Source organism: Zalophus californianus, chromosome 10 (genome assembly GCF_009762305.2).
Source record: "Zalophus californianus isolate mZalCal1 chromosome 10, mZalCal1.pri.v2, whole genome shotgun sequence".
Lineage (NCBI taxonomy): Eukaryota > Metazoa > Chordata > Mammalia > Carnivora > Otariidae > Zalophus > Zalophus californianus.
The window spans coordinates 25565179-25589771 of record NC_045604.1 but is presented as its reverse complement, the minus strand read 5'-3'; the positions used below and the strand labels follow the sequence as shown (position 1 = coordinate 25589771).

At 54.7% G+C, this 24593-nt stretch overlaps 1 protein-coding gene across 4 annotated transcripts; it reads right to left on the bottom strand.

Annotated features, from left to right (window-relative positions):
* KLHDC8A (kelch domain containing 8A) lies at positions 1-21947 on the bottom strand. 4 transcript variants are annotated; one of them, XR_003523155.2, is made up of 7 exons: positions 9724-10099; positions 6849-7013; positions 6391-6606; positions 5656-5757; positions 4297-4773; positions 1853-1937; positions 1-1467 (listed from the first exon to the last, which is right to left on the bottom strand). XR_003523155.2 is itself a non-coding variant. In XM_027612408.2 (6 exons), the coding sequence occupies exons 2-6, from the start codon at positions 10097-10099 to the stop codon at positions 4580-4582; spliced, it is 1053 nt and encodes a 350-aa protein (XP_027468209.1). In that variant the 5' UTR covers positions 10100-10325; positions 21713-21947; the 3' UTR covers positions 3847-4579. The 4 variants fall into 4 exon arrangements, 3 of the variants coding, with proteins under 3 accessions (XP_027468209.1, XP_027468210.1, XP_027468208.1); XM_027612408.2 differs by lacking the exons at positions 1-1467; positions 1853-1937 and adding an exon at positions 21713-21947 and having other exon boundaries at positions 3847-4773; positions 9724-10325; XM_027612409.2 differs by lacking the exons at positions 1-1467; positions 1853-1937 and adding an exon at positions 10656-10781 and having other exon boundaries at positions 3847-4773; positions 9724-10325.
* Positions 21948-24593: the final 2646 nt, after the last annotated feature.

The following is a 24593-nucleotide window of genomic DNA, read 5'->3' as shown; positions in this document are numbered from 1 at the left end:
CTGGGGCAGATGATTCAGTTTCCCTACATCTCAGTTTGTAATTGGTCAAAAGAGACCCTGAACACAGAAGCTCTTTGTACACTGTTAAAGGCTCCTCAGCAGCGGGGCACTTATGGTGGTGGCTCAGAGCTTAGTACTCCATACTCCACTTAAATGCCGCTCCCTTGAAGGGGCTGAGTGTGTTCTTCCTCCTGGCCCTGCGTCCACAGCCGCCCCCACCCCACCCCGGCCCTTGTGAGGGTGGTCCGGAGAGGACCAGGCAGGGCGGGGCTAGGAGGTGTGCCCGGGAGGGAGGAGGGGGGAAGGTCTGCCCGGTGCCACCTCCCTACCCCGTGTCTGGCTCCCACTGGCAACCTGAGCCCTTGGCCTCCCAAGCTGCTCCTGGAATGTAAACCCCAAACAAAGCACATTCTTGAGCCGGTCACCAGCTCCTGACCCTTGGTAAGGGAAGGCAGGAGCCAGCATTTCTCTTGGCCCCGAATGACACCAGCACAATCTGGTGCTGGGGGTTGTTATCACAAGCCCGGATTAATAGGCTGGCTTGTCCCCCACAGCTTATGAGAAGCCCGATCCTGATCTACAACTCCCGTCAGAGCCTGCTGCAAAGGGAGACGGGACCCGATCCCTAAGCGAGGGGATTTGAAATACTGCTGATTTCCTGAATCTGATGCTTTGTGCCAGCCACAGGCTGTAGACGGAAGCCGAGGAAGAGGGGCCATTGTAAAGGTTACTCTCAATGTTACTGCTGTCTCTTGGCTCCTTGATTTCTGGCTTCATTCAACTCAGTTGTTTGCTACACATTTATTCCATCAGTTATTTGTTACACATTTAGACACTGCGTGCCCAGCCCTCTGTGATGCTCTGAGCCTCCAAGGGCGAATGGCACTGTCATGGTCCCAAGGAGAACCTACAAAGTTTAGTGTCTGGGGGTGATGTGTGGGGGCGCTGGCTGCATTCACCAGGTACACAAGGGGCAGGAACCCTGGGCAGAGGCAAGGAGGGGAGGCGGGGAGGCGGGACCTGTGCCAAGGGCCTCAGAGGCCCAGACTGAGGCTGGGAATCACCTGAAGGGTAGGGCGAGCTGCTGGGGATGCTAAGCTCTGCAAGGACAGTTGGATTCGGAGATGAGAAAGATTTCCCCAGCGCAGGAGCCCTAACAGCGATGCGAAAGGGGGGGCTGGAGGACAGGGCTGGGGGGGTAGCATTGTGGGGAGGCCGTCATGTGGCAGGAAGGAGGATGAGGGTGCGAACCCAGGTGGTGGCCATGGGAATCGGGGAGGGGCCAGCCTGAGGGCGATGTGGGTGAGAAGAACGAAGGTGGGCTGTTCGTTTGTCACCAGGGCTGAGCCTGCTTCCCACAGGTGTTGGATGTGGAAGTCTGAGGTGAACAGAGACCCATCTGGAAGGGTGGCTCCAGTCAAGTCCCCTTCTCCCATAGATGGAGACGCTGGATCTGGATAGGGGAGCCTGGGCAAGGGATTTGCACATTACTATTCCCTTACAAATGTTTGCTTTTAAGGATGTGAGCTGCGTTAGGACCAGGCCTCCCTTTCTGTTGAGTGGGAGGGAGAGTGCCCCCAAATCCCCTTCTCATCCTCCAGATAAGGAGGGCAGGGTGGGCCACCTTCTGGAGACAGTGAGTAGGGCCTTAGGAGTCCCTCGCCGTGAGGGCGCAGCCACACACCTCCCCCTGCAAGGTCGACCCCAGAGGAGGAGTCTGGAAGGCCCAGCTAGGGCCCAGGTAGGCCAGGCCACCAGCAGCCAGCCTGGAGGTCCTCACTCCAGCAATGTGGAGTGTGGAGGGAGGCCGGGGGGAAACAAGACTTCTCTCTGAACTGCCTAGAAAACTTACAACTCGAGGTGTCACCTCGGGTGTCCAGTCTTCCGATGAAGTGAGGGCTTTGGCACCTTCAGATGGCATGATCCTTGCTCTTGTTCTACAGATTGGAAGATGAAGATGAGAAAGAGGAGGGGAGGGACATTTCCAGAGAGGGCCTGTGACATGAAAGCCTTTGGGGGTGGGGGTGGAGGGCGGGAGCAGGGCCTGGAGCCAGGCCATCTCACCCCAGATCCTGAGTGGCCTCCATGGCACCATGAGGTACAGACCATGTGGCTTACCGCTGACAATTCCCTGTTTCCCTAGCTCAGCGAGGTGCCCCCAAAGTCTTTCCCAGAATGGACCTCTAAGAGGTAAGTCCTCAGCAGACACCAGCTCCAGCTCTTGGTGGCCCCCAGGGGCTCTGGTGGCAGTCCCCCAGTCTCATAATGGGGAGGTCCTTTTTCAGGCTGACTGTACCCCTGAAGTTCTGACCATTTCAAAATGCTTCAGTCCCATCCACGGATCTGCTACCCTTTTGTGTGCTTGGAAAGCCTCCTCCTCCAACACACACACACACACACACACACACACAGCTTTGGCCTCTCTTGGAAAGGCTGGAGGGACCCCTGCTTGTAAACACCTTTCTCAGGGAGGGTGGAAGGGGACAGTGAAGAAATGGAAGAGGAAGGGTTGGGGGGCCAGACCAGGGCTGGACTTCCCAAACATGCTGATCCATCCCTCAGAGGATCTGTAGCTCTTCCAGCACCTTCTTCTAACAGTTACTTCAGCAACTAACAGACCCAAAATCCGGGTGTCCAGAAGCAATAGGAAAGCCTCCCCTGCAGTCTGCTCACCAGGGGGCACCCGCAGCCACAAGCCGCCTCTAGCCTGGGTGGGAAGGCCAGGCTGGGCCAGCAGGGGGCAGCACCCATCCTCCAGCTCCAGAAGACCCAGGTTCCCTTGTCCTGAAGGCCCAGGGGATCCTCCAGGAGGCTCCCCCTGAGCCCTGAGACATGGACAGCCGTTTCTTCTCTGTTCCTGCTTCTCGAGAACGAATTAACACCGTCAGGCAGTAAGTGCTGTCTGACTACCCTGCAACCCCTCCCAAGGCAGGTTTTTCTTTGTATCCCCAGTGCTGACAGAGCTTTTAAAAATAACTGGGAATCAGAAAGAGGTGCTCTAGGGGCGCCTGGGTGGCTCTGTCGGTTAAGCCTCTGCCTTCGGCTCAGGTCATGGTCCCAGGGTCCTGGGATGGAGCCCCACGTCGGGCTCCCTGCTCAGGGCGGGGAGCCTGCTTCTCTCACTCTGCCCCTCCCCACCGCTTGTTGTCGCTCTCAAATCAATAAAATCTTGGAGGAGGAGGAGGAGGAGAATGAGGAGAAGAAGGAGGGGAAGGGGGGGAAGAGGAGGAAGAGAAAGAGGAACAAAGAGGAAGAAGAAGAAGGAAGAAGAAGGAAGAAGGAAGGAGAAGGAAGAAGGAAGAAGGAAGGAGAAGGAAGAAGGAAGAAGAAGGAAAAAGGAAGAAGGAAGAAGAAGAAGGAGGAGGGAGGAGGGAGGAGGGAGGAGGAGGAGGAGAAGGAAGAAGGAGAAGGAAGAAGGAGAAGGAAGAAGGAGAAGAAGAAGAAGAAGAAAGAAGAAGAAGAAGAAAGAGGTGCTCTACAAGCTTCAAGTCTTTAAGTCCATGAGCAATCCCCTTTCAACTTGGGGTAAGACAGGAGTGAACTTGAGCCGAGTGAACTGAGGCCAGACGTGGAGATGTCAGCCTACGAGCACACCCTCTCCTACCCTGGAAGCGGAGTCTCCACGCTGAAGAGAAGGCGGAGATGTGGCTGTACTGGGAGCGAGGTGACACGGCGGGGGTGGTTTGGAGATGGAGCCTCCTCAGTGGGAACAGCCAAGGACAGCCGGTCGCCTGGGGCCCTGTTTGGTCTGAGGCTGTCGGAGGGACCATTTCCTGGTGTACCCTCTACCCACCAAGACACCCGTCCACCCCGCCCCTGTACCAGCTGCCCGACAGGATAGGAATATAGATTTTAATCGTTGTGCTGCTCCTGTTAACCCAAGTTCCGCGAACCCAGCCTTTGTGGACTTTGATGCCACAGTGTACGTGAGGTTTTGCACAGAAACTCTCCGGGGCCGCCGGGGACAAAAGAGCCAGGGAGGGGTGGCAGAAGGACAAAGCGAGTGCGGAGAGGAGCGGGGAAGCAGAACCTGGACCGGTCCATTTGAACCTGACTTCCCTTCCAACCCAGCGGCCCCTGTTCCAAGGCCAGTTCTCGCTGAGCAGACGAGGGCTAGGGCAGGCCCGCGGTTGACCACCAAATGGGGGAGGGATGGGGACCACGGGAGAGAAGAGGGGTTTGGGACTCCTTGCAGCCCTTCGCCATTTTCCATCCCAATCTTCCCCAGACTCATAATGGTGGCCGCTGTCTTCTGCCCTACCCACCTCCTACCCCGGAGGCCGGTGCAGAGCTCACCAGAAGGGGAGGTAGCAGGTACTCCTGGGCCTTCCTCTGCCTGAGCACTAAGGGAGGAGTCTCTTCAGAGCTCTGCTGGGCTCCAGCTGGAGGCTGGCGGAGTCAGCGCGTCTTCTTGCGGTTTCCTGGGATTGGTACGGTTTGGAGGTGGAGGGAGGTCCCTCAGAGCCCCAGGGCCTGACCCCACTAGCTGCTGACAGGACCCAGCATCCTGGGGAGTCACCCAAACTGCCCAAGAGTGGAGCGATCTGGTCCGGGGCAAAGGTGCTGGGCCCAGGGACAGCTAGCAGTCGGAGACACACAGTGCTTCCACCGCATTGCTCAGACCCTGGTTGACGCCCCCTACAGCCAGGAGGCAGTTCTTGATGACAACGCTGGAGCAGGCACAGCGGGGTGTGGGCATGGTGGGGAGGACCTCCCACTTGTTCTTCCCTGGGTGGAACGCCTCTGCCGTCTCCAGGACCGTGGGTTGGTTCCCTGAAAGTGCCAAGGGAACCGGACCTTACAAAGGAGCCCAGCCACTGATCCATGCCCCACAGTGCCGCCACCTCCCTGGCTCCCTCTGGAACCCACAAGCAGAAGCCAAGGGACTTTAGTCCCTGGGCTGCAGAACGGCTCCCTCCCTACCCTGGGCCTTGGCTCTTGTCAAACAGCCACTTCGCCCCGCTTGCCTTCTCTCCCTCTTTTCATCTCCTCCACCCTCTGCTTTTACCAGAAGTTTCAAGATACTGCTGCTGCCTCTCTTTTGCCTTTTACTCAAAAGTTGTCCCCAAGGTCTGGCTCACATTGAGCTCCTTTCATACTCGGGTGAAGTGGGAGTCTGTCCACACTGAGTGAACTCTGGGTGCCTAGAAGCCCTGCTGCCCATGTATCCCTGCCCTGTTGAAGCTGGGGTCCTGCCTTCAAAACACCACTACTCTCTGCCAGGAGGAACCCAGCAAATCCTGAATCCATTACAAAAATTTGTCTAACCAGATTGCTTTCCTATTCCAAGATGGAGCTGGGTATCCAGGGAGTAGAGCTGGCCAGAGAAAGAGGACCAGGCTAATCCCTGCTACACTTTTGTTTCCAGTGTTCCTGGATAGGGCCCCAGGGAGCTGTGCTCAAGCAAGCCTGCATTCCACGGCGAGCAGAATGTCCTGCATGCTCTCTTGGCCTCTGTTTCCCCTGTGTATGAGGACGGAAAGAGCACATGGGGGCCCGTTTGTGGATACATGGGAGGGAGTGTTTTGAATTATTTGGGATAAAGGGGTAGGTAGGCAGTATGCAAGCAGCCAGGACCTTCTCCTGCTCATGCAGACTGCCAAGTGTCCACCAAGCTCCCCACCCGCAGTAACAGCCTGGAAGCGCCATCCTCACCGAGTCCTCCAGCGACTATGACCCGTCCGCTCAGAGAGCCGGCCACAAAGTCTGCCCGCCGCTTCTTGAGGAAGAACGAGCGTTCCATCTTCAGCCAGCCCCCTACGGGCCACAGATCGTGGCAGGATAAATTTAGAGAGAATTAGATGCTGACCTCCCCCACCAAATACACACTGAGTCCCCTGAGCTCACACCTGAGACAGAAGTCCATTCCATCCACCCTTCGTGCTCAGGGCATAAACTATGCCTCCTGCTGTTTGAAATGACAGCTCTGTGGCCTCTCCCCTCTCCCCGCCCCCAGGCTTGCTATAGTCCAAGGAACCGTAATCCCCTGCAACGAATCACCCCGTTCTACCTCCGTTCTCGTGGGCTCTGAGCTGGAGAGAAGGCTAACTAGAGGCAGCAGGCATGGGGGCGGTCAGGATCCTTCTGTGTCTGCATCGGTAAAAAGCAGGAAAAGCCCTCCCTCCCCTGGCCCTGCCAGGATGTTGTTAAGACAAGAAAATAGACGGGAAAGGCTTGGAGACAAGCAACCAGCCGGCCGAGAGAAGCCCTGTCCAGATGGAAGAAAGCGAGCCCAACAGTAGCCCGGAATGGTGAGGGCTATCCAGACCTCTGAAAGGCTCATGCCACTGGGTCAGCAGCCCTGGGAGGCTGGATGGGATCGGGGAGAAAGTGGTGGGGGGGAGTCAGCCAGAGGGGTGGTGGGCAGCTAGAGGCCAGTGCCCTGCTCACCCTGTTCCATGTCGAACACGTCCATGGTCCGGAGGAACTTGGGCTGCCGGTAGAGCCGACCCTGCCTCAGGCCCCCCAGGCTGTAGAGGCGGTCATCCAGGGTCACAAAGCTGGAGAAGGCCCGCTTGCAGGGAATGTTGGGGAACTTGGTCCAAGAGCGAGTCTCGATGTCAAAGACCTCAAAGGCATTGACTGCATACTTGGACTGTCGTCCCCCTAGGAGCCAGGATGGGGTTGGAGGGGTGGAGGAGGGGGGGCCATGTAAGTACCTGAGGGCAAGGGGCTGGATTTCCCCTTCTGACTATTACCCAACCATAGAGGGGGCTCCCTGAGGGGTGGGGCATCATGGTTACCCCCTAGTACCGAGGAGATGCTCAGCACTCACACACTGCTTCCCGTGGGAACGGGCCCCGGGGAGGGAAGGAGAGAGAGATGTGGGACCGATAACTTGTCCTTACCCAGCACATAGATCTTGGAGCCTTGGAGGAAGGAGGTGGCAGCATATCTCGGGGTGGGCATGGGTGCTAGTGACACCCACATATCCTTGAGCATGTCATAGTGTTGGAGGTGGTTGTGCGGACGGAGGTCTAGGCCCATCCCGCCTGCCGCGTACACTCGGTAATCTAAGGAGAAAGGCCACACACACCCCCTGGCTCAGCTCGTGAACACCCTGAGACAGGCCCATCAGTAATCACCTACCAGGCCGGGCTCCATTAACCCCTCGAACACCGGCACCAAGTCCAGGCCAGGTTCCCAACCACTGCTGTGCTAGAGTGAGGTTAATGGAACCACGACAAGTCCCTGCCGGGTTGAGCCTGGGTCTTCCTGAAGCCATGTCAGGCCTGTATGCCTTAGTCTTCCCTGGTGTCCAGCCCTTGGCTGAGCCTCGCACGGGGTAGACTGGGGCGGAGGCCCGGACAACCCTTGGCAGGTGTTGACCTCTCCACGTTCCTCCTGCGTAGGAAGCTAGAGGGGATGCCAAAGAGGAGGGGGTATTCCTCCGATGCCCTCCAGTAGTGGACTGTTGCTTAGGCACTCTTAGATCGGAACTCTCCAGACCCAGCAGGAGCCTTTGGAAATGAGGTCAGCCCTGCTGTCGTTGGCCTTGTGGGACACTGGCCTGCTGCTGGTTTTCTCTGTTTGCCAGCCCCATGGGGGTGAATGCCATCCCCCTTCACACACTGGGAGGCTTGTGGGCTCCAGAAGGCATCCTGCACTAGATGGGATAGGGTTAGGGGTGAATGAGGATGAGACTTTGAAGGACAGAAGACTAGCCCCTTTAAGGAACGCCGCCAGGGCCGTAAGCTGGGCATTCTGAGAGAAGAAGCGAATCCTCTCTCATTTCCTGTTGCTCTTGGCTGCAGGTAGCCTTCAGCTCTAGGCTGAAGGCACCTCCTTGAGACACTGTAGCAGAGAGGGTGAGCAAGTCATCCGTGTTTCCCGTGTTTCCCGGGGCCTCGCCCCAGTACCTCCTGCAGCCTACCACCAGAGACACAGCTTCCCTTATCCCCCCACCCCACAAGCCACTCTCCTTCCCAGGGACCCACCCCTGCCTGGGATTCCATCTCCCAGTAGCCAGTCTTCACCGCTTCTGGCTCTAAGAGGCTTTTATTCTTCGAGGGAATTACAGGGATGAGTACTATTTCCTCCTATTGAGTACTACCCCTAGTCTTACTGAAAAAGGAACAAAAAAAATCCCAACCATAGCCTCAGGTCAGGAGATTGGGCCTCCTAATACTGGGAGGATTTCCCTTACACGAACTCTGCCTCTCCCATCCCTGTGTCACCCGAGGCACACCTCCAGCTGAGAACCCTCGGTCCACACCACACCACGACTCCTGGGCCAGCTCCTACTCATCCCTTCACGGTCGCCTGGGTGCCTGAGTTTGTTTGTCTGTGGCCCCAGCATCTGCTTCAGTGCCTGCCACACAAGCCTATGAAAGCTTATCAGACTAACTGCTGAACCCATTCATTCAGTGCCCCAGTGAAGAGCACAGACTCCATCATCACTCACTAGCTGTGTGACCTTGGGCAAGGTATTTAACCTCTTCGGGCCCCACATGGCATCCCTCTAAAATGAGGATAGCACTTACCTCATCACACAGGTTGTGAAGATCAGAGGGGCTAAAATATATAAAGCACCTATAGTAAGGACTCAATAAATGTTAGTTCTTAATCTCCCAGCAACATTTATTGAGGCCTGGAGACCAGTGAATACCCTTTCCCTCTCTTCCCCCCACCCCTCCACAGGCCTCTGGGTCTCCTGTCCTTCCTACCCAGAGTTCGTGGAAGCCCCACTGGCCACTGCCCTGAGGGATTCTGGGTTAGAGTTTCTCACTGGTCGCCTTCATTGGTCAGACCCGGACTTCTGAAAGTAGAGGCCAGGTCTTCTGCCTCTGTCCTTTCTCCCTGGGACCTAGAACTGCAGGGACACAGCAGGTGCTCAAGAAATACTGGTGGTCTGATCTACGGTAGACCCAACAGGTAAATGGGATGGTTTTGCCAGAGATGGAGGGAGGGTTGTATCCCACCAGGGCTGTCTGAGCTGCACTTGGGATCTTCTAGTTCCTGTTGGACCATTTCCCATAAAACCCTTTGTGTTTCAGCAGAAGAGCTTTTGGAGCCCCCTCTGTGCTCTGGGCTGTACCAGGCCCAGTGAGAAAGAAATAAGGGGCTTTGAGAAAGTGAACTGAAGATCAAATAACCGTGTGGTCAGCACATGCTTGCCCCGAGACCTGTAAACCTGGGCAAGGTGCTGCAGGAGCACCACCCTCAGGAACTTTCTAGTCTCCATTCCTTAGCATCTCTGAGATTAGGAGGCAGAGGGGGAGGTTGAGGGTGGCGGGAAAGGCCCTGGAGTCAGGCCTCAAAGCCCCACCAGTGGGGCCTGGGGATGGTACAAGGAGGCAGGGAACGTCCCCAGGATGCCAAATATGTGTCTAGAGGTGGTGGTACCTAAAAGGCAGATGTCAGGGGATGAGGTGTTGTGGGTGGGTGGGAGGCTCCGTCATTCTGCTGAATGAAGGGGTCTGCGGAGACATGGCCCTAAACCTTCAGCTCTCCCCTCTGGCCAGGCCCACCCAGCTTGCTGGGAGGAGCCTGGGGGAGTGGAGTTCTGGTATCATATGGAATTACTAGACACCTCACCTGCTGTGTCTGTTTTCCCATCTGTAAAATAAGGCCAGTGGGTCTTCAGTTTCAGTGTCTATTGTAGGGATCAAATGGGATCAGGCCTGTGAGAGTGGACCCCCCATTCAGTGTTGGTTTCCATCCCTCTCCCCGTGAACCCCCACTCCCGTCTCTCTGCCCTCCCTCAGCCCTGGCCCCACTCGCCTTTGGCCGTGACAGAAATGCCCATGGCGGCCTCGCGCAGCACGCTCCTCTTCTTCCACTTGCCCTCATCGATGTTGTACATCTCCACGACCTTCAGGGGCAGCTGACTGGCGCCCACACCCCCGATCACCATGATCCGCTTCCCCAGGGCGATGGCGGCCACCCCGGCCCGGGCTGTGGGCAGGGGGGGCAGGGCGGTCCACTGGTCGGCCTCGGGGGAGTAGACCTCAAAGCAGTCCATGGGGATCCCGTTGTCGTCACATCCCCCGATGGCATAGACCTGCCCCCCGCTCTCCAGCAGGGAGCAGTAGACCCGGCGGCTGGGCAGCGGCGCCAGGCGCTTCCACTGGAAGTCCTTGACGTTACGCACCTCCATGGCAGCCCCGGGGGCCCCGCCCGCCGCACCCCCGTGCCCGCGGAGCGCCAGGGCGCCGCGGGAGGTGCGAGCCCGGGGAGCCGCCCGCTACTCGGTGCCCCCTCTCGCCGCCTCCATCTGGCTCCCGTCCGCCGGCTCCCGCCCGACCCCGGGCAAGGGCCCCGACGCCGGCCAGCGCTTCACAGTCCCTCCAGACTGCACGGTCCGGCGGCGTCCGCGCCTGGCCCTGCGGGAGGAACGGGGTGAATCAAGGGCGGTCGCGGCCCGGCGCCCTCGCCTCCTCGCGCGGCCGGCCGGCCGGGCTCCCGGCTCCCAGGTCTTGCCAACTTTAAAGGAAAGGCGCGGCGGCCGAGGGCGCCACCCCGCGGCGGCATCGCGCCCCGCAGCAATGTGTCTCCCCCCACCCCCGCCCCACCCTCCCCTCCGGGCTGGCGGCTCCGAAGCCCGCGGAGCGCGCGCAGGGCTGGGGGCCTCCCGGCGGAGCGAGGAGTTAACACCTCCGGGCTCCGCCGCCCCCCTGCCCGCGCCCTCCCGCCCCCGCCCCCAAGCCACGTACACAGCCAGGCCCGAGGAGCGCGGTGGCCAGGCGCAGACCGCGCATCAGCCGGGAGCGGGGAGCCCCCCACCCCCGCCGGGGCGGCGGGGAGCCGGGGAGAGGGCGCGCTGTCCTTCCCCAGCCCGCACGCCGCCGTCACACATGCAGGCGAGGAGAAGGGACGAGCAGCGCGAAGGGGAAGCGGAGCCGCCCGCGGGGAGGAGGCCGGCCCGGCTGCTCCGCGCACCTCCCCACCCGCAGCCGCCACACCTGTGCGGGAGGCCGCGTGCGCCCCGCGGCGGAGCAGGCCATGACCTCTTTACATAAGCGCTGGCAGCGCCCGCCCGCGGGGGAGGGAAAGGGCCCCGCGGGAGCCGCTCACCTTGTCTACAGGGTCAGAGGAGGCGGGGCCCTGGAGCCAGGAACCCAGATGACAGGGACCAGACTCCCTCCAAAGTGGGGGTGGGCGGTTTGTGAGTGTTTGTTTTGGATGAGGAGGCGGAGAGTCCAATTACCCAGTTTATCTACAGTACACAGACCCAGTTCGTGACAGGCTGGCTCAATAGTCAGCTTTGCTTTGGGGGAGGTATGATCAAATGGTTTAACCTAATAGAAACAAGTTCCGTGGGTGTGACACGCGCAGACCTGACACACGTGCACCCAAACATAGCGTGTCCGCTGACCCGCACACCTCTGCATGACTTACACATCACCCTACCCTCTCCCACCCGGAAACGGAGTAACTGACAAACGCACAGACATGTGGACACCAATGTAGACAGACGAACACTTCAGTCCCTTCTTCACACACCTTGAGATGCGGAAACCTGGTTATTCAATGTTGGCCCTCAACACCAACCCACAGGGCTTGCCAAATAGTTTTCTCAAGCCACATTCTCATAGCCTTTTCGGGATAGCAGTCCCCTTTTAACAAAGGGGACATGACACCAGTGGGCCACCTGGCCTGAAGGACTGCAAGGCCTGTGGAGTCCCCCTTCTTCTTGGTTCCCTTGAAAACAGTCAAGTCTTGAAACACTCAGGCTTGAGAGTCTGATAGATCTGGGTTTGAATTCTGGCTCTGAAATTATTTAACTACTCTGAGACCCAATTTCCTTATATTATTTTAATTTATCTTTTTATTTGGAGATAAGTTGGAGATTTACAGGCAACAGTAGGAAATAACACCCTTTACCCAGTTTCCCTCGATGGTAACATCTTGCAAAACTTATAGTACAATAATATCACAGCCACGCTATGGAAAGTGATCAGTAAAGGTATAGAACATTTCCACCACTAGGATTCTTCCTGTTGCCTTTTATACCCACACCTACTTCCCTCCCACCCCTTTCTCTCCAGCCCCTGGCGACTATTAAACTATTCTCCATCTCTATAATTTTGTCATTTCAAGAATGTTATATGAGTAGAATGGTATAGTGTGTAACCTTTTGGGATTGACTACCCACACCCCTCTGGGCATAATTCCGTGGAGATTCAGCCAGGTTGTCGTATGTGTGTCAATAGTTCATTCCTTTTTATTTCTGATAGAAGTACCCATAGTATTCCATGGTATGGATGGATCCTTGTAGATTTTTGTGAAGATTAAATGAAATACTGTTTGTAAAAGGCTCAATTCCGTTTCCGACACAGAGCAAGGGCCTGGTAAATCGCTATTAATACCATTACTACCAACTATTGTCACCAACTTGCAGAGAAAGGGAGACTGAGAACAAACAGACATTTTGCCCCTTGCTCAGAAAGGACTTCCTGTGAGAAACAGAAGTCACGACTCACAACAGGCCCATCTTAGTATCTTGAGTTCTTGGCTTAGAAATTCCACTGTTTCTTTTAGTTTGAATTCTCTGTATTTACAAAGTAAGCACCTCTAGAACCATCAGAGGAAGGTTGTGTTCTGTTTTCTCTCTTCAGTAAGAACTCATAAATTCCAAGAGAATGTGGTCTGAATTAATGGTGTTTTACAGGAAACACCAAACATTTCTCTTCTGTCCTAGGGATCACAATCTCCCCCCGGGGGACTAAGGAATAGACTCAACCCTGAACTTGAGCTGTCTTCACAAAACCAGGGCAGGGTGATCAGGAAGACTGAAAGCAATAGGCCTTCCTCAAAGGGGCTTGTTGGGGTGGGTCTTCAGTCTCTTTTACCCACTGAGCCTTTAAAAAACAAAACCAAAAAAAATGTATTTATTTATTTTAAAGAGGGGTGGGGAGAGAGCAGGAGCAGGGGGAGGGAAAGAGAAACTCCAGCTGACTCCCCACTGAGCGTGGAGCCCGAGTTGGGGCTCCATCTCACAACTCTGAGATCATGACCTAAGCCGACACCATGATCTGAGCCAAGATCATGACCTGAGCAGAAATCAAGAGTCAGACGCTTAACCCACTGTGCCCCCCAGGCACCCCTTGCCTACTGAGCCTTTTTCCAGAGCAGTGAGGCAAGGCTCCTTGTGCCCCCACCCACCCCAGCCGGGGCAGCAGAGTTCCATACTACTTTGTGTTTGCAAAACTCATCCAGCTAACGTAAGCCCTTACGCATCCATTTTCTTACAATTTTTGAAACAACCCTGGGAAAGGTGGCCCTGGGCAGGTATCAGTCTGCATTTTCACAGATGGGGAATCTGAGCCTTCCTGAGATAAAGTAATGGACTTATGGCCACTCGAGGGCCAGGACCAGGGCAGGTCTGGTTTGTGAATTCCAAATCCAACACTCTCCCACTTTAACAGTTAAATCACAAACAAAAGATTGTGTATTATTAAGGACACCAAGCTTTTCCACTCACACCTGGCTTCCGGCTTTTTGTCCAGTTACAGTGAAGGAAGGAGCCCAGGCCCCCAGAAGGGTTCCAGCGACTGCTCTCTCCCCATTGCCAGACTGTGTGCTGGGCAGCATCGCTGGGAAAGGACTGGAATCCAGCTGCAGAAGAGGCCCCATTCTAGCCTAACACTTCTCTTTTGCAAGCACTACCCTCTGTGAGGACCACGAGATCTAGGGACTCAGACCCTTGGAAAAGTACGAAGAGCCGGATGCCTTTCAGGCCATGGTCTAATTGCTTGTTCTGAAGTACTGGCTTCTCTCCTTCCCCCACGGCTCTTCCTCTCAGCCAGGTGACATCCTTTAATCCTTACACTGAAGTGCACATTGAGGAAACTTGTAACCTAGCAACCGCCACTTAAGATTCCCTGAGTCACAGGCGGTTTCCATGCCTGGGCAGAGTGCACCACGCTGGGGCCTGAAGGCGTGCCAAGCAGAGGCAGGGAGTCTGGGGACCCCTTGGATGCCTCACCACCCCGCTCTGGAGTGAGGCCACTTTCCCTGTCAGGACCTTCTTCCTCCTGTCAAACCTAAACCCTTCTTGCTCTGAGACCTTGCATTACATGGGGCCTGGGTTTCTCTTCTCTCTGAAAAAGTGTTTGACTTTCTGCCTTGGTTACAAGGTGGCACGGGGACGGTGAGGAAGTGGGGGAAAGAAAGTTGATGAAAGCATCTAACAGTAAAGCCTTTCTTTGGTACTGTGGTGTCTTTCTCACTGTGATATTGCTGCATCAACCTTGTTAAGGGGGTGCTCAGCTCTAGAAAAAGTCACTCGGTATTTTTTTTCTGAAGTCGCACCTTGGGTTTTTTAAGGTCTATTTTATTTTATTTTTTTTTAAGATTTATTTATTTATTTGAGAGAGAGCAAGAGAGAACCGAAGAGGGCAGGAACAGAAGGAGAGGGAGCAGCAGACTCCACACTGAGTGCAGAGCCCGACGTGGGGCCTGACCCGTGACCCTGAGATCATCATCTTACCCAAAATCAAGAGTGGACATTTAACCGACTGAGCCACCCAGGCACCCCAAGGTCTATTTCAAATATAATAAAATGCACCGTAGTGTTTGAATTCATTAGGTATTCAGCAGGGGCCTAGCGCCACCACCTTGGGGTAGGTCATGGGGAAGCCAAGGGCGGGGTGGGAGGACAGTTTCTTCCCCGTTCCCTAGCAGAGCCCCAGCATGGCAGCCCATGGATGGAGGAACCATGAAGGGCCGCAAGGGGCTGGTGGAATTCGGAGTGTAGGGCATGTTTTGGGGGGATGGGGAAGGAGGAATTGTTTGGTTATTAGAAGCTGGAGCAGCTCCTTCTCCTTCCTTGGAAATACAGTTGACCTCCCTTCAGTGGGCACCACTTGGACACCTTCTGTGGGATTCCATGAGACACACTAGGAGCTCCCCCAGGCCGGGATCACCTTCTCTCTGTGGTTCATTTTCTGCGGTGCCTCACAGAGCAGGGGGTAGGGGGAAAGTGGATGGACTCTGGAATCAGACAGACTGGGCCTGAATCCTGGCTCTGCCACCCCTATAGTGGTATGACCACGAGTAAGTCACTTATATCCCTGAATCTCAGTTCCTCATCTGGGAAATGGGGAATAAGAAAATCTACTTTCTAGAGCTATGGGAGGAACGAGATGCCAGGCATAGATCCTGGGCCTGTAGGAGGTAGTCCGTTCCTCCCTGTGTGACGACAAGCTCCTGCACCCTGACTTTCTGTGCATACAGGCCAGTGAACCCAAACAGCAGGTGCCCGTTTCACAAAGTAGACCCCTTACCAGAGTTCATGCTCTCCTATGCCCAACCATGTCTGGGCCTGTGTCTTGGGCAGGGTTTCTTCCCTTTTAGCACACTGAAATCTCCTCCACTGCCTAAATGGCATCCTGATCTGGAGAACAGCTGGTGCCCTTCCTGTAGAGAACCACCTCTCCTTCCTCAGCAGACACGTGGCGACATGCAAGGGGTAGAAGTAAGGATGGCTCATCCAGGCAGGACTGAGGCTCCGAGCAGATCCAGGGAGGGGTAAATTCCTCCCCCGCATGGAAAAGCCTCATCGGGGCCTCCTCCCACCCAGTCCCAACAGAGCCCAGAAGAAGGATTTAGAGATCCAGAGGACTCGAAGTGAGGCGGTGTGACACAGGTGTCAGCAGTCAGAAGCATAATCCTTGGGGTTGGCAGTCTGGGGTCCTGCGGAACGGCCCCCTCCTGACCCCACAGTCGTGACTAGACAGTTGAATTAGCCGCATGCCTTCAGCTACCTGCCCTGCCCCCTCCTCCTCCAGGGCAGAGCACCAGCCTGGGACCTAGAGGGACTTCGTGGCTGTCAGTTAAGGGGTGCCTCTGCTGGGAAGTGAGTCTCAGGTATGGGATGGTGGGGTGCAGGGAAGAGGTCATTTTGGTTTTCAGATTCAGGAGCTGCACGATTTGGAAGGAAGAGTCGGGAAGTTGCCCCCTGGTGTGCTCTTTGGTGCATAGAGATGAGAGGGACTGCAGCGAGCAGACCTTTTTGGAGAGACCGTGGCCCCTTCCCTGTGCTTACTGAGGAGACTGTACGAGGAAATGGGGCTTAGAATAAAGCCTGAGTTATAAACAAGGAAGAACTTCCTGCCCAAGAGCATCAGAAAATGAAAACACCAGCATGAGGTGAGCTGAGAGGCCGTGGTGTCACCTCCCCCAGGAGATACTGGAAATAGGCAAGACACGGGCCCGAAAGTCAGAAGATCTCTGTTCCAGCCACGTGTTGTCATAACTGGGCTGGGCGCCCCTGGACCAGTTGTGTCCATTCTGGTGTGTACAACGAGAAGGGAAAAAGAGGAAGAACCCACAAGCTGGAGGTCTCTCCCAGCTGGAATGTTCTTTACTCCTAGGGGTATACAGGGTGGGAAGCCCGAGGGAAAGGGTCATTTAACCAAGGTGACCAAGCAGTGGGTTCCAGAATGGACATCCTCGCATTTTCCCCGGTGGCGCAAACGCAGGAGTCTAGCTCCATCGGCTCTCATAGGCACTGCCAGCTACCCAAGGTCCAGTCACCAGAAGGGACGCACTGAGGGCCTTTGCCTGGCCCTGTTGCTGCCACCACCCTCATTTCCAACAGCTGCAGCGAGTGCGGATGGGCTGGCTCCTTGTGGGCCTTGGGCCACCCACCTGGTAGCCTAACTGCGCTTCCTATTGGGTCCTGACATTGCTGGGGAACCAGGCTGCCAGGACAGGAGGCGGAGGACTGAAGGGCTCAAGTCATCGGATTCTGCCCCTTCCCCTAAATGCAAAATTGAGCCAGTTTGTCCCAGATCAGCAGGCGGGAGACCGGCTGGGTGCTGGGGCCCTGGTGGCGGAGGGGAGTGGGGGTGGGGGGTGTGTGGGGGGCTTATACATTAACCCTTCTCTTGGAGAGGATAGCAGAACCTTCTTCATGGGGGCCTGGGTAGAGGAGCAGAGGCTGCGGGCTGGGGAAGGCAGCAGCAGACCACCACTCCAGCACGGCTCTTTAAATGCCCATTAGTAAGCTACTATCGCCATTTCTAGAGCCAGCAGCGTCCTCCATTCTTCTTAATTAAAAAGAGCTCCACGTCCTGGCGGAGCTGGGAGAGGGCTCTGAATGATTTACACACCAGCCCCGCTGCTCCAGCTAGGAAATCGGCAAGGAAAATTGATTGGCAGATGGGCCAGCCTGCCTGTCATGGATGGCGCATGTGTGTGTGCTGGGGGCGGGGGAGGTAAGGGGGGCTGGCTCTCCTTCTGACAGGCTCTGAGTGAGCAGGGCGGGGACTCACCCCCAGTCCCATAGATCTCTGCAGACCCGGAGGTAAAGCCTTCTGTCAACAGAAGGCCAAACAAAAGGCTCTCCTGCTTACCTCCTGCTGGGGTCCCTCATCCTGACAAGACTGTCTCATCTGGAGGACAGGAGCTCACGCTGTGAGGCTGTTGTCTCATCTCCCAGGAGAGAAAGGGGCCAATCCCTAGAGGTTCCCCCCATTTCCAGATGGGTACTGCTCACCTGATAAGTAACATTCCTGGGCTTCTATTTGGCCATTGCCCCCCTGCTCGCACCACATTTTGTCTGAGCCGGATGGCCCCCTTCACGGGGCAGGGAAGGGGCTGCTGGGGGTCCACAGGGTGGACCCTCGTGAGATGACACTAGAAAGCCAGGACGGGAGCACAGGCCCCTCGGAGGTCTCTGCCCCTCCCTGGCCTCTTCCTTCTAGCCAGGCCCTGGGGCAGCCTCTAAAGCAAAGCAGCCTCCTTCTGGGAGCCGCCATGCCTCAAGCACCCCCACCTCAAGAGCCCACCCCGCTCTGTGCCAGAGAGGCAGGTCCTGCTCCCCCTGCAGCTGGGAAGAGGGGCCGGTCCACCGTGGTCAGGGCCGCTACAGAGGTACAGAGTGGCTTTCACTCCGGCAGCATCTCTCCTCACCCCTTCCCCTTCTTCTCTGGTGCTTCACTGCACATGCACGCACACACGCGTACTACACACGTGTATACATGTGCACGCACACATACCCTCCTCCTCAGACGTTCTGGAGAAGGGACTGGGCAGAGGCAAGGTACAGAGGAGGGGTGGGGCCCGGAGAACAGGCATCATCCAGTGCCCCGCGTTAACCCCCTCCCCCGGGGAGCCGGCAATCTGCTGCAGCAGTGAGGTTGCCATCTGGTGCGGTGACCTGTGTTCCCTCTGTGCTCGAGATGGAGACGAGGCGGGGAGGCATGACGGGCTAGCTGCACGTGCGCTCTGGGTGCGTGTTTAAGAACAGACGTGAGAGCAGCGCCCAGGAAAGGGGAGAAACAGGCCAAGCCTGGGGTGAATCGGAAGGCCTGCCCGTCCTCATCAGCAGGCACTCCCAGGGCGGGCTGAGGAGCTCAGGGAACCCGCACTGAGCTCCCGGTTGAGGAGAGAGCAGCAGGGTCTGAGCCCTTGAGCATCCTTCTGGAACCCTGGCCTCAGGCTCCTAGTCTCGATCTCTTTCAGGCTCACACTCCCCCTCCTCCCAGTGCTGGACGAGGGCTTGTCACCAGGAGAATGTGTCTGCCTGCTCAGCACCCAGGGGCCATTAGTTCTTCCCGGGACATCACTAGGAAGAAGTAGAAGGACACCTGTACTCAAGCCCTGACCTAATGGCTGGCACCCCAGCAGAGGCTCCCATCAGGAATCCTGTGTGTCCTTTGGTCCTTGGTAGTCTGGCCCAGAAAGGGATATTTGCTTTCTTGGATGACATCGCTCCCCTGTGGTCCTAGCCTCAGGAGTTACGCTCCGAGGGGTTCCTTGGTACAGACTCCACCCAAATCCCAGGTGAAGGTTTCTTGTCCTATCTCAGGGGAGGGGTGAGCAAGCGATTACTTGCTGGCCAAACCCAGCCTGCTGCCTAGGGCTCGTGATCTCAGAACGGTTTTTACATTTTTAAATGTTGGGGGGGGGGAATCTAAAGAAAAATATTTTGTGATGGGTGAAAATTGTATGAAATTCACATTTCAGTGTCTTTAAATAAAGTTATATTGGAACACAGCCACGCTCATTCACTTACGTGTTGCCTGTGGGCTGCTTTCCCGCTCCGACAACGGAGTGGAGTCACTGCAACAGAGAGAGAGCATGTGGCCCGCAAAGTGCAAAATATTTACTATCCGGCCCTTTACAGAAAACGTTTCTGTTCCCAGACCCCTCCTCTGGGTTATTTTAAGGGAAAGAGGGATACCACCTTTTTCTTTTCTTACTTACCTTGACAGGTTAAATCGGTACAGCAATATCTTGAGACAACGGAAGGAACTTAACATTTGTTAGGCACCTACTGTATACCAGGCACGTTTTTTTCTGCTTGTCCCATAATCTTTACAGCAATCTTGAGAGGCACAAGCAATAATAGTTGCTTACATTATGGAAGCACGGAGGCACCAAGAGATTGGGAAATTGCCCGAGCTCTCAGCTACTCAGAAGAGGATCCTGGATTCAAACTCCGGTCTGGCTGACGCCAAAGTGCATAGCCTCTCTAGGCCACCATGATGCTGAGATGACCTCCAGCAGCCCAGTAAGGGCCCACCCAAATGGCTGCTGGTTTGGAGATTCCACCCCTCCCCCCACCCCCTGTCCTTCCCCTGAACAGACAGGGGAAATTGAGACTCAGGTTAGGTACCCAGGCCCCTCCTCTGGCTCCCTGAGCCTGATCTTTGGGTGAGGGGAGTGTAGACCACAGGCAGCAACAACATGGCAACTGTAACAACTCCACATCTGCTCCCCTTCCCTCCTCCTGCCTGCTTCCTCCTCTCCTACTATCTATTTTCATCACTTACTAGCTTTCCTTCGGGGAAAGTTCAATTTGCATTTAAATAGAAAACCTCTGGAATGGCTCAGATATAACGTTAAGGTGCTAATTACAAATTCATTCCTTCTTAAATATTAAGGCACTTCAGTTCATCTCAGGGGTGATGGAAGGTAGAGGGAATGCTTGGTATTTATGAGTAATGAATATTGAGCTGTTTACTGCAAAGCCCTTACAACTCCCGGCCAGTAGAGGGCAGAGAGGAGGTGTTCTGAAGACCCATGGGGGTGGTGTGTCTTGGGAGCCTAAAATCAACTAAAAATAAATGTCTACCAGCAGTAAGAAGCCGGAAGGCGGCCAGGGGAATGGAAGCTGCCCAAGGGGCACAGGGACATCCTCAGGCTGCCAGTTCCGCGAGCTGTTTGTAAGCATTTCAGAGCAGGACACACGCCTGTCTCATTCAACCCCCTTTCCCATCACCAAGCCTGCAGTAGGTACTGAACGAACATGGAATGAATGAATGAATGAGTCAACCAATCAATTATGAGAGAGATCATTCAACTAGCACTATGAGTCAGGCATTGTACTAGATGATTTTCATAAGCCTCCTTGTTAAATGATTTAGTCCTTTGCATTTCCCCCAGAGCTGAGCTGATGATACATGTAATTCTCCTTTATCTTGAAGAGTAGTACTTTGCATTTTACATACTGATTTACAATGGCACACACCTATGCCATGGTTAATAATGATAGTAAAATTGTTAGGTATATCAAGTTTCAATATTCCCATTTCATAGGTGAGTAACAAACCCAGAGCAGGTGAAGAGGTTGGCCTCAGAGTACCCAGTTCAACTGAGAGCCCAGCCAGGACCTGCCCCCTGGTCTCAGGCTCCCAGCCTGGGTCCCCTTCCTCCCAATGCTAGCTAGGTTACTCCAGTATTCACAGTGTCACACCCCAAACTTGGCCCTGGTCCTCAAGTTGCTGGGGAGCCCAAAGTGCAGCCCAGCCTCTGGCCAGGCTCAGTGCCTGGGTCCCAGCCAAACTGCTCTCAGGGCCTCTGTTTTCCTTTCTCCACACCTCAGCTTAGTGCTCTCTGCTGGACACAGAGGCCCTGAGAGCAGTTTGGCTGCATGCCAAAATCCTATTCATTCTTCAGTGCTCAGTCTCAATGCCACCTTCTCCAGGAGCTTCACACTATCCCTGCAGGTGAGAGCAAGCTCTCCTGTGTTTCCATAGAACTTTCTATAAGTGCCACCGTGTTAGCACTTAATGACTGCCTTGCATGATAATAACCATCCTCACCAGTATTCAGAAGGCTACGCTGAATTCTTTACACATTTTCTATAATTTAAATAATAGTTAGCAAGCATATGGTGATCATTACACGTCATGAACTGACCTAAATTTTATGATTGTGTGTGCGTGTGTAATTTAGCCTATAAGGTAGGCACTATTATTATCCACATTTTACAGATGAGGATACTGAGACTTGAAGGTCTACGTGACTTGGCCAAGGTCACATAGCCAGACTAGGGTATGGAGTCCAGCATACCTGATTCAAGGAGTCCATATACCATCTGTGTAGGTGTTCTATCTTTTTCACCAGATGGTAAGCATTCAAAAGCAGAACCCCATTGCGGGCCATTCATGCAGCTCCTTTGGAGCCAGGCACAACAATTTGTAGCACTTGATATCAAATACGTTGAACTGAATTCAGACCAGAAGCCAGAAGCCCTGGATGTTGGGTGTACGTCAGTCAGTCTGTGCCCTAAATGCTGATCTCTGAATGTAATTATCTGGGTTAAAACCAGCTGGGAAGGAATCCTTAACTTCAAAGCCAGAGAGGCCCAGCTGAACAAGAAAGGCACTTTGAGACCCTCGCCTCTGCGCATCTCGGCTGGCCTGTCTGGGCGGAGCAGCCCTCCTCCCGTTACCACCACTGCCTGGCTCCCCGGCAGGGGCCGCTAGGAATGCCACCACCACACTCTGCATAGACAGACTGAAATAGAACTTACCTGACCTGGGAATAAAGGATATCAGGTGATCATCTGCCAAAGACAAAGCAGGGGAGGGGGCTGCAGAGGGTGGCGCAGGGGTTGGCTTGGAGTCTCCTCCCAGGAGCCGGCTGGAGCCCCAGGGTCCTGAGGGGCTTCCTCCACAACGGACAAGTCCACGGCTGCTGCCTCCAGCCGCTGAACCAGGATAAAGCCAGGCCGGGCTGCAGAGGGCCCCACCCTGAATGCACGGAAGCTCGGGGGTCCCTGAGCTCCAGGAGGCCTGAGCGCATGGGCCAGAGCCCTGGAGTCTTTGCCTGCCTCCCCCGCGGCGAGGGCCCGCTCTGGAAGGGGGAGAGGGTGAGGGGCGGACTCGCTCGCACACACAGACAATGACTGCCATGGAAACTAACCAACAAAAAGAAGATTTAGGGAGCCGGACTCCTCTGCCAGATGGAAGAGAATGGAAGGAAGAGGGAAAGGGAAGGGCGTTTAAGCATGGGGCAAAAGCCCACCCCAGCCCTTAATCCGTTGATTGCAGGTTTGCTCCCTCTGCACGGGGCGGCGGGGGGGGGGGGGGTTGCTGTGGGCAAAAGGGGGAGAAGTGGGGTGACCTTTTCGTGCTAGAGTCCCGAAGAGCCACCCCATACCTTTGTCTTTCCGTTCTCAGATGGGGCAGCAGCGTTCAGAGAGGGTGAGCACCTGCCTCAGAAACGCTCAGCGCTGCTGGCCAAGCTAGACAGGCTCTACCAGGTCGAGTTGAACCTTTCAGGACAGTGTGGATCAGGCTCACAGAAGTTTCTTAGATGAAAAGCCCAGTTTTTCAAGGGATAACAAAACACGGCTGCCTTTTAAGCCCGGCTGCCTCTGTCCATGAAGTTAGAACAGTGTCTGGTATGGAAAGAGAGCAGGTGCGGGCTCACAGATTTGCGGTCTGGGTGCTTCTCCTTTCTAGGACTTTGAGTTCTGTTTGGGGGCATTATTTCTCTGGAGTAAAAGAAAATCTTAACTAGGGGAACGTTTTTGTATTCTCTGAGGAGGTACTGTTGGGGTCAGAATGTAAACTGAAGGGGCACCTGGGTGGTTCAGTTGGTTAAGCATCTGTCTTCGGCTCAGGTGATGATCTCAGGGCCCTGGAATCAAATCCTCCCGGGAGCCTCATGTCAGGCTCCACACTCAGCAGGGAGTCTGCCTCTCCCTCTGCCCCTCCCCCCACTTGTGCTCGCTCATAAATAAATAAATAAATAAATAAATAAATAAAATCTTTAAAAAAATGTAAACTGAACACGAGACATCCACTCCAACTATTTAGCTGTGAGACCTTGGGCAAGTTCTTCACCTGTAAAATGAGACCGGTGGCGTTGTGGAGAAGATTCAATGCGGGGATGTGTGAAACGGCCTTGGAACAGCGCCTGGCCTGGTGTGTTTGCCATTATCATTGCTATTGTCATCAGGTTTTGGGTCCTGTTTCCTCAGCTTTAAAACTGAGCCGGTAACACCAATCTGTCTCATGGGCGTTCAATGTGAGGATTCATTATGAGCTCAGACTTGATGGGGTGGCTACAAGGGTCTATACATTTGTCAAAAAAACATCCAATGATGGATTTTTTTGTATGTAAATGACACCCCGATGTTCATGTGAGTTTATGTGACCAGATACATCAGCATGAGCATTTCAACGTAGGGAAGAGTCCCTCCCTCCTTATGCCCTAGACTTCTTCCCATAATGAGAGGACAGAAAGGGAGCATGAGAAGTTCAAGGGGGCGGTTGCAGAGGGAGGAGGTGCTTGTACATCAGCCCTATTGATGTTGTCAGTAATGGGCCACCTATGGAGACTCGAGATATTCTGGAGGTTTCCTGAGGCTTGAACATCAATCTCTCAGCTGCAGAGGCAACACCTGGGTGACTGAGTTGCCTTTAGTAACGCAGCTCCTCATTTCATGACCTGGTCTAAGGGAGCAAACGGTACTCCAGTTTGCTTTCAATATCTGTTCCAGGAGCTATTTCTTCACCATGGCCTCGCTGCCTGAACTATCCCTTTGTCTCCCAGACTCCCCTCGGAGCTGCACTTTGGCCCCTGAACAGGGTCACATGGTGACCATTGGCTTCAGGCTGTCACATCTAATGAAGTGTTGGCCTGGGAAAACAGCTGTCCATCAGAACAGCCGAAGAACGAACTATGCACCACATTAGAAATGCCTGAGAGATTGCTACAGCTCAATTAAAGAGAAGGTGTGTGTTTGTGTGTGTGTGTGTGTGTGTGTGTGTGTGTGTGTGTGTGTGTGTGTGTGTGTAAAGCGACTAGAGGGGGTGGAAAGTAGAATATAATTAAGAATCAAGTGAAACTGATCCCTGGAGACAGATTATAGACCACAAGCAAACAGCTTGCCTAAATGAGATCTGCCAAGTTGCCAAACGGCCCCAAACCAAAGGGAAGCTTGCTGATCCCTGTTTGTCCTGTGGGGAGATGCCTATAAATAAATAAATTCCATAATCCATAATCTGAGAATAATTTGAACCTCAATTGGTGATGGTCCATTCTAAGCAAATATTTGGAGGCGTTGGCTCTTCTTTCTTCTCTGTTTTGTTCGGGGTTACAAGACTGAGTGAGAGACAGGTGTGAAGATGGTGATGGATGAAGATGTTTCAAACGTGAAATCCATTGGGGAAAATTCTCATCTCTCCAGTGACGCTCACACCCAGGGCCAGGGAAGAAAAGGGGAGGAGGCGAGACCATGACAGCAAAGGTAGCCATTAAGATGATGGCTGCCCTAAATGACAGTTCTGAACGTGAAATCCTGGGGACAAGGAGGTCTGATGTGCAGCCCAGAACCTTTCCAATGATGAAAACGACTCTTTTGGCAGTGATCTGATATTAGGTGATGAAATAAAGAAAACGTG

Bases quoted from the DNA above. Each gene is read 5' to 3' on its own strand.
- KLHDC8A (XM_027612408.2), bottom strand. From the start codon at position 10,099: ATGGAGGTGCGTAACGTCAAGGACTTCCAGTGGAAGCGCCTGGCGCCG. The intron at 7,014-9,723 runs GCGAGTGGGGCC...CTTTCTCCTTAG, and splicing joins CATTTCTGTCACGGCCAAAG to ATTACCGAGTGTACGCGGCA. The intron at 4,774-5,655 runs GTGAGGATGGCG...TGGCACTTTCAG, and splicing joins CATAGTCGCTGGAGGACTCG to GGAACCAACCCACGGTCCTG.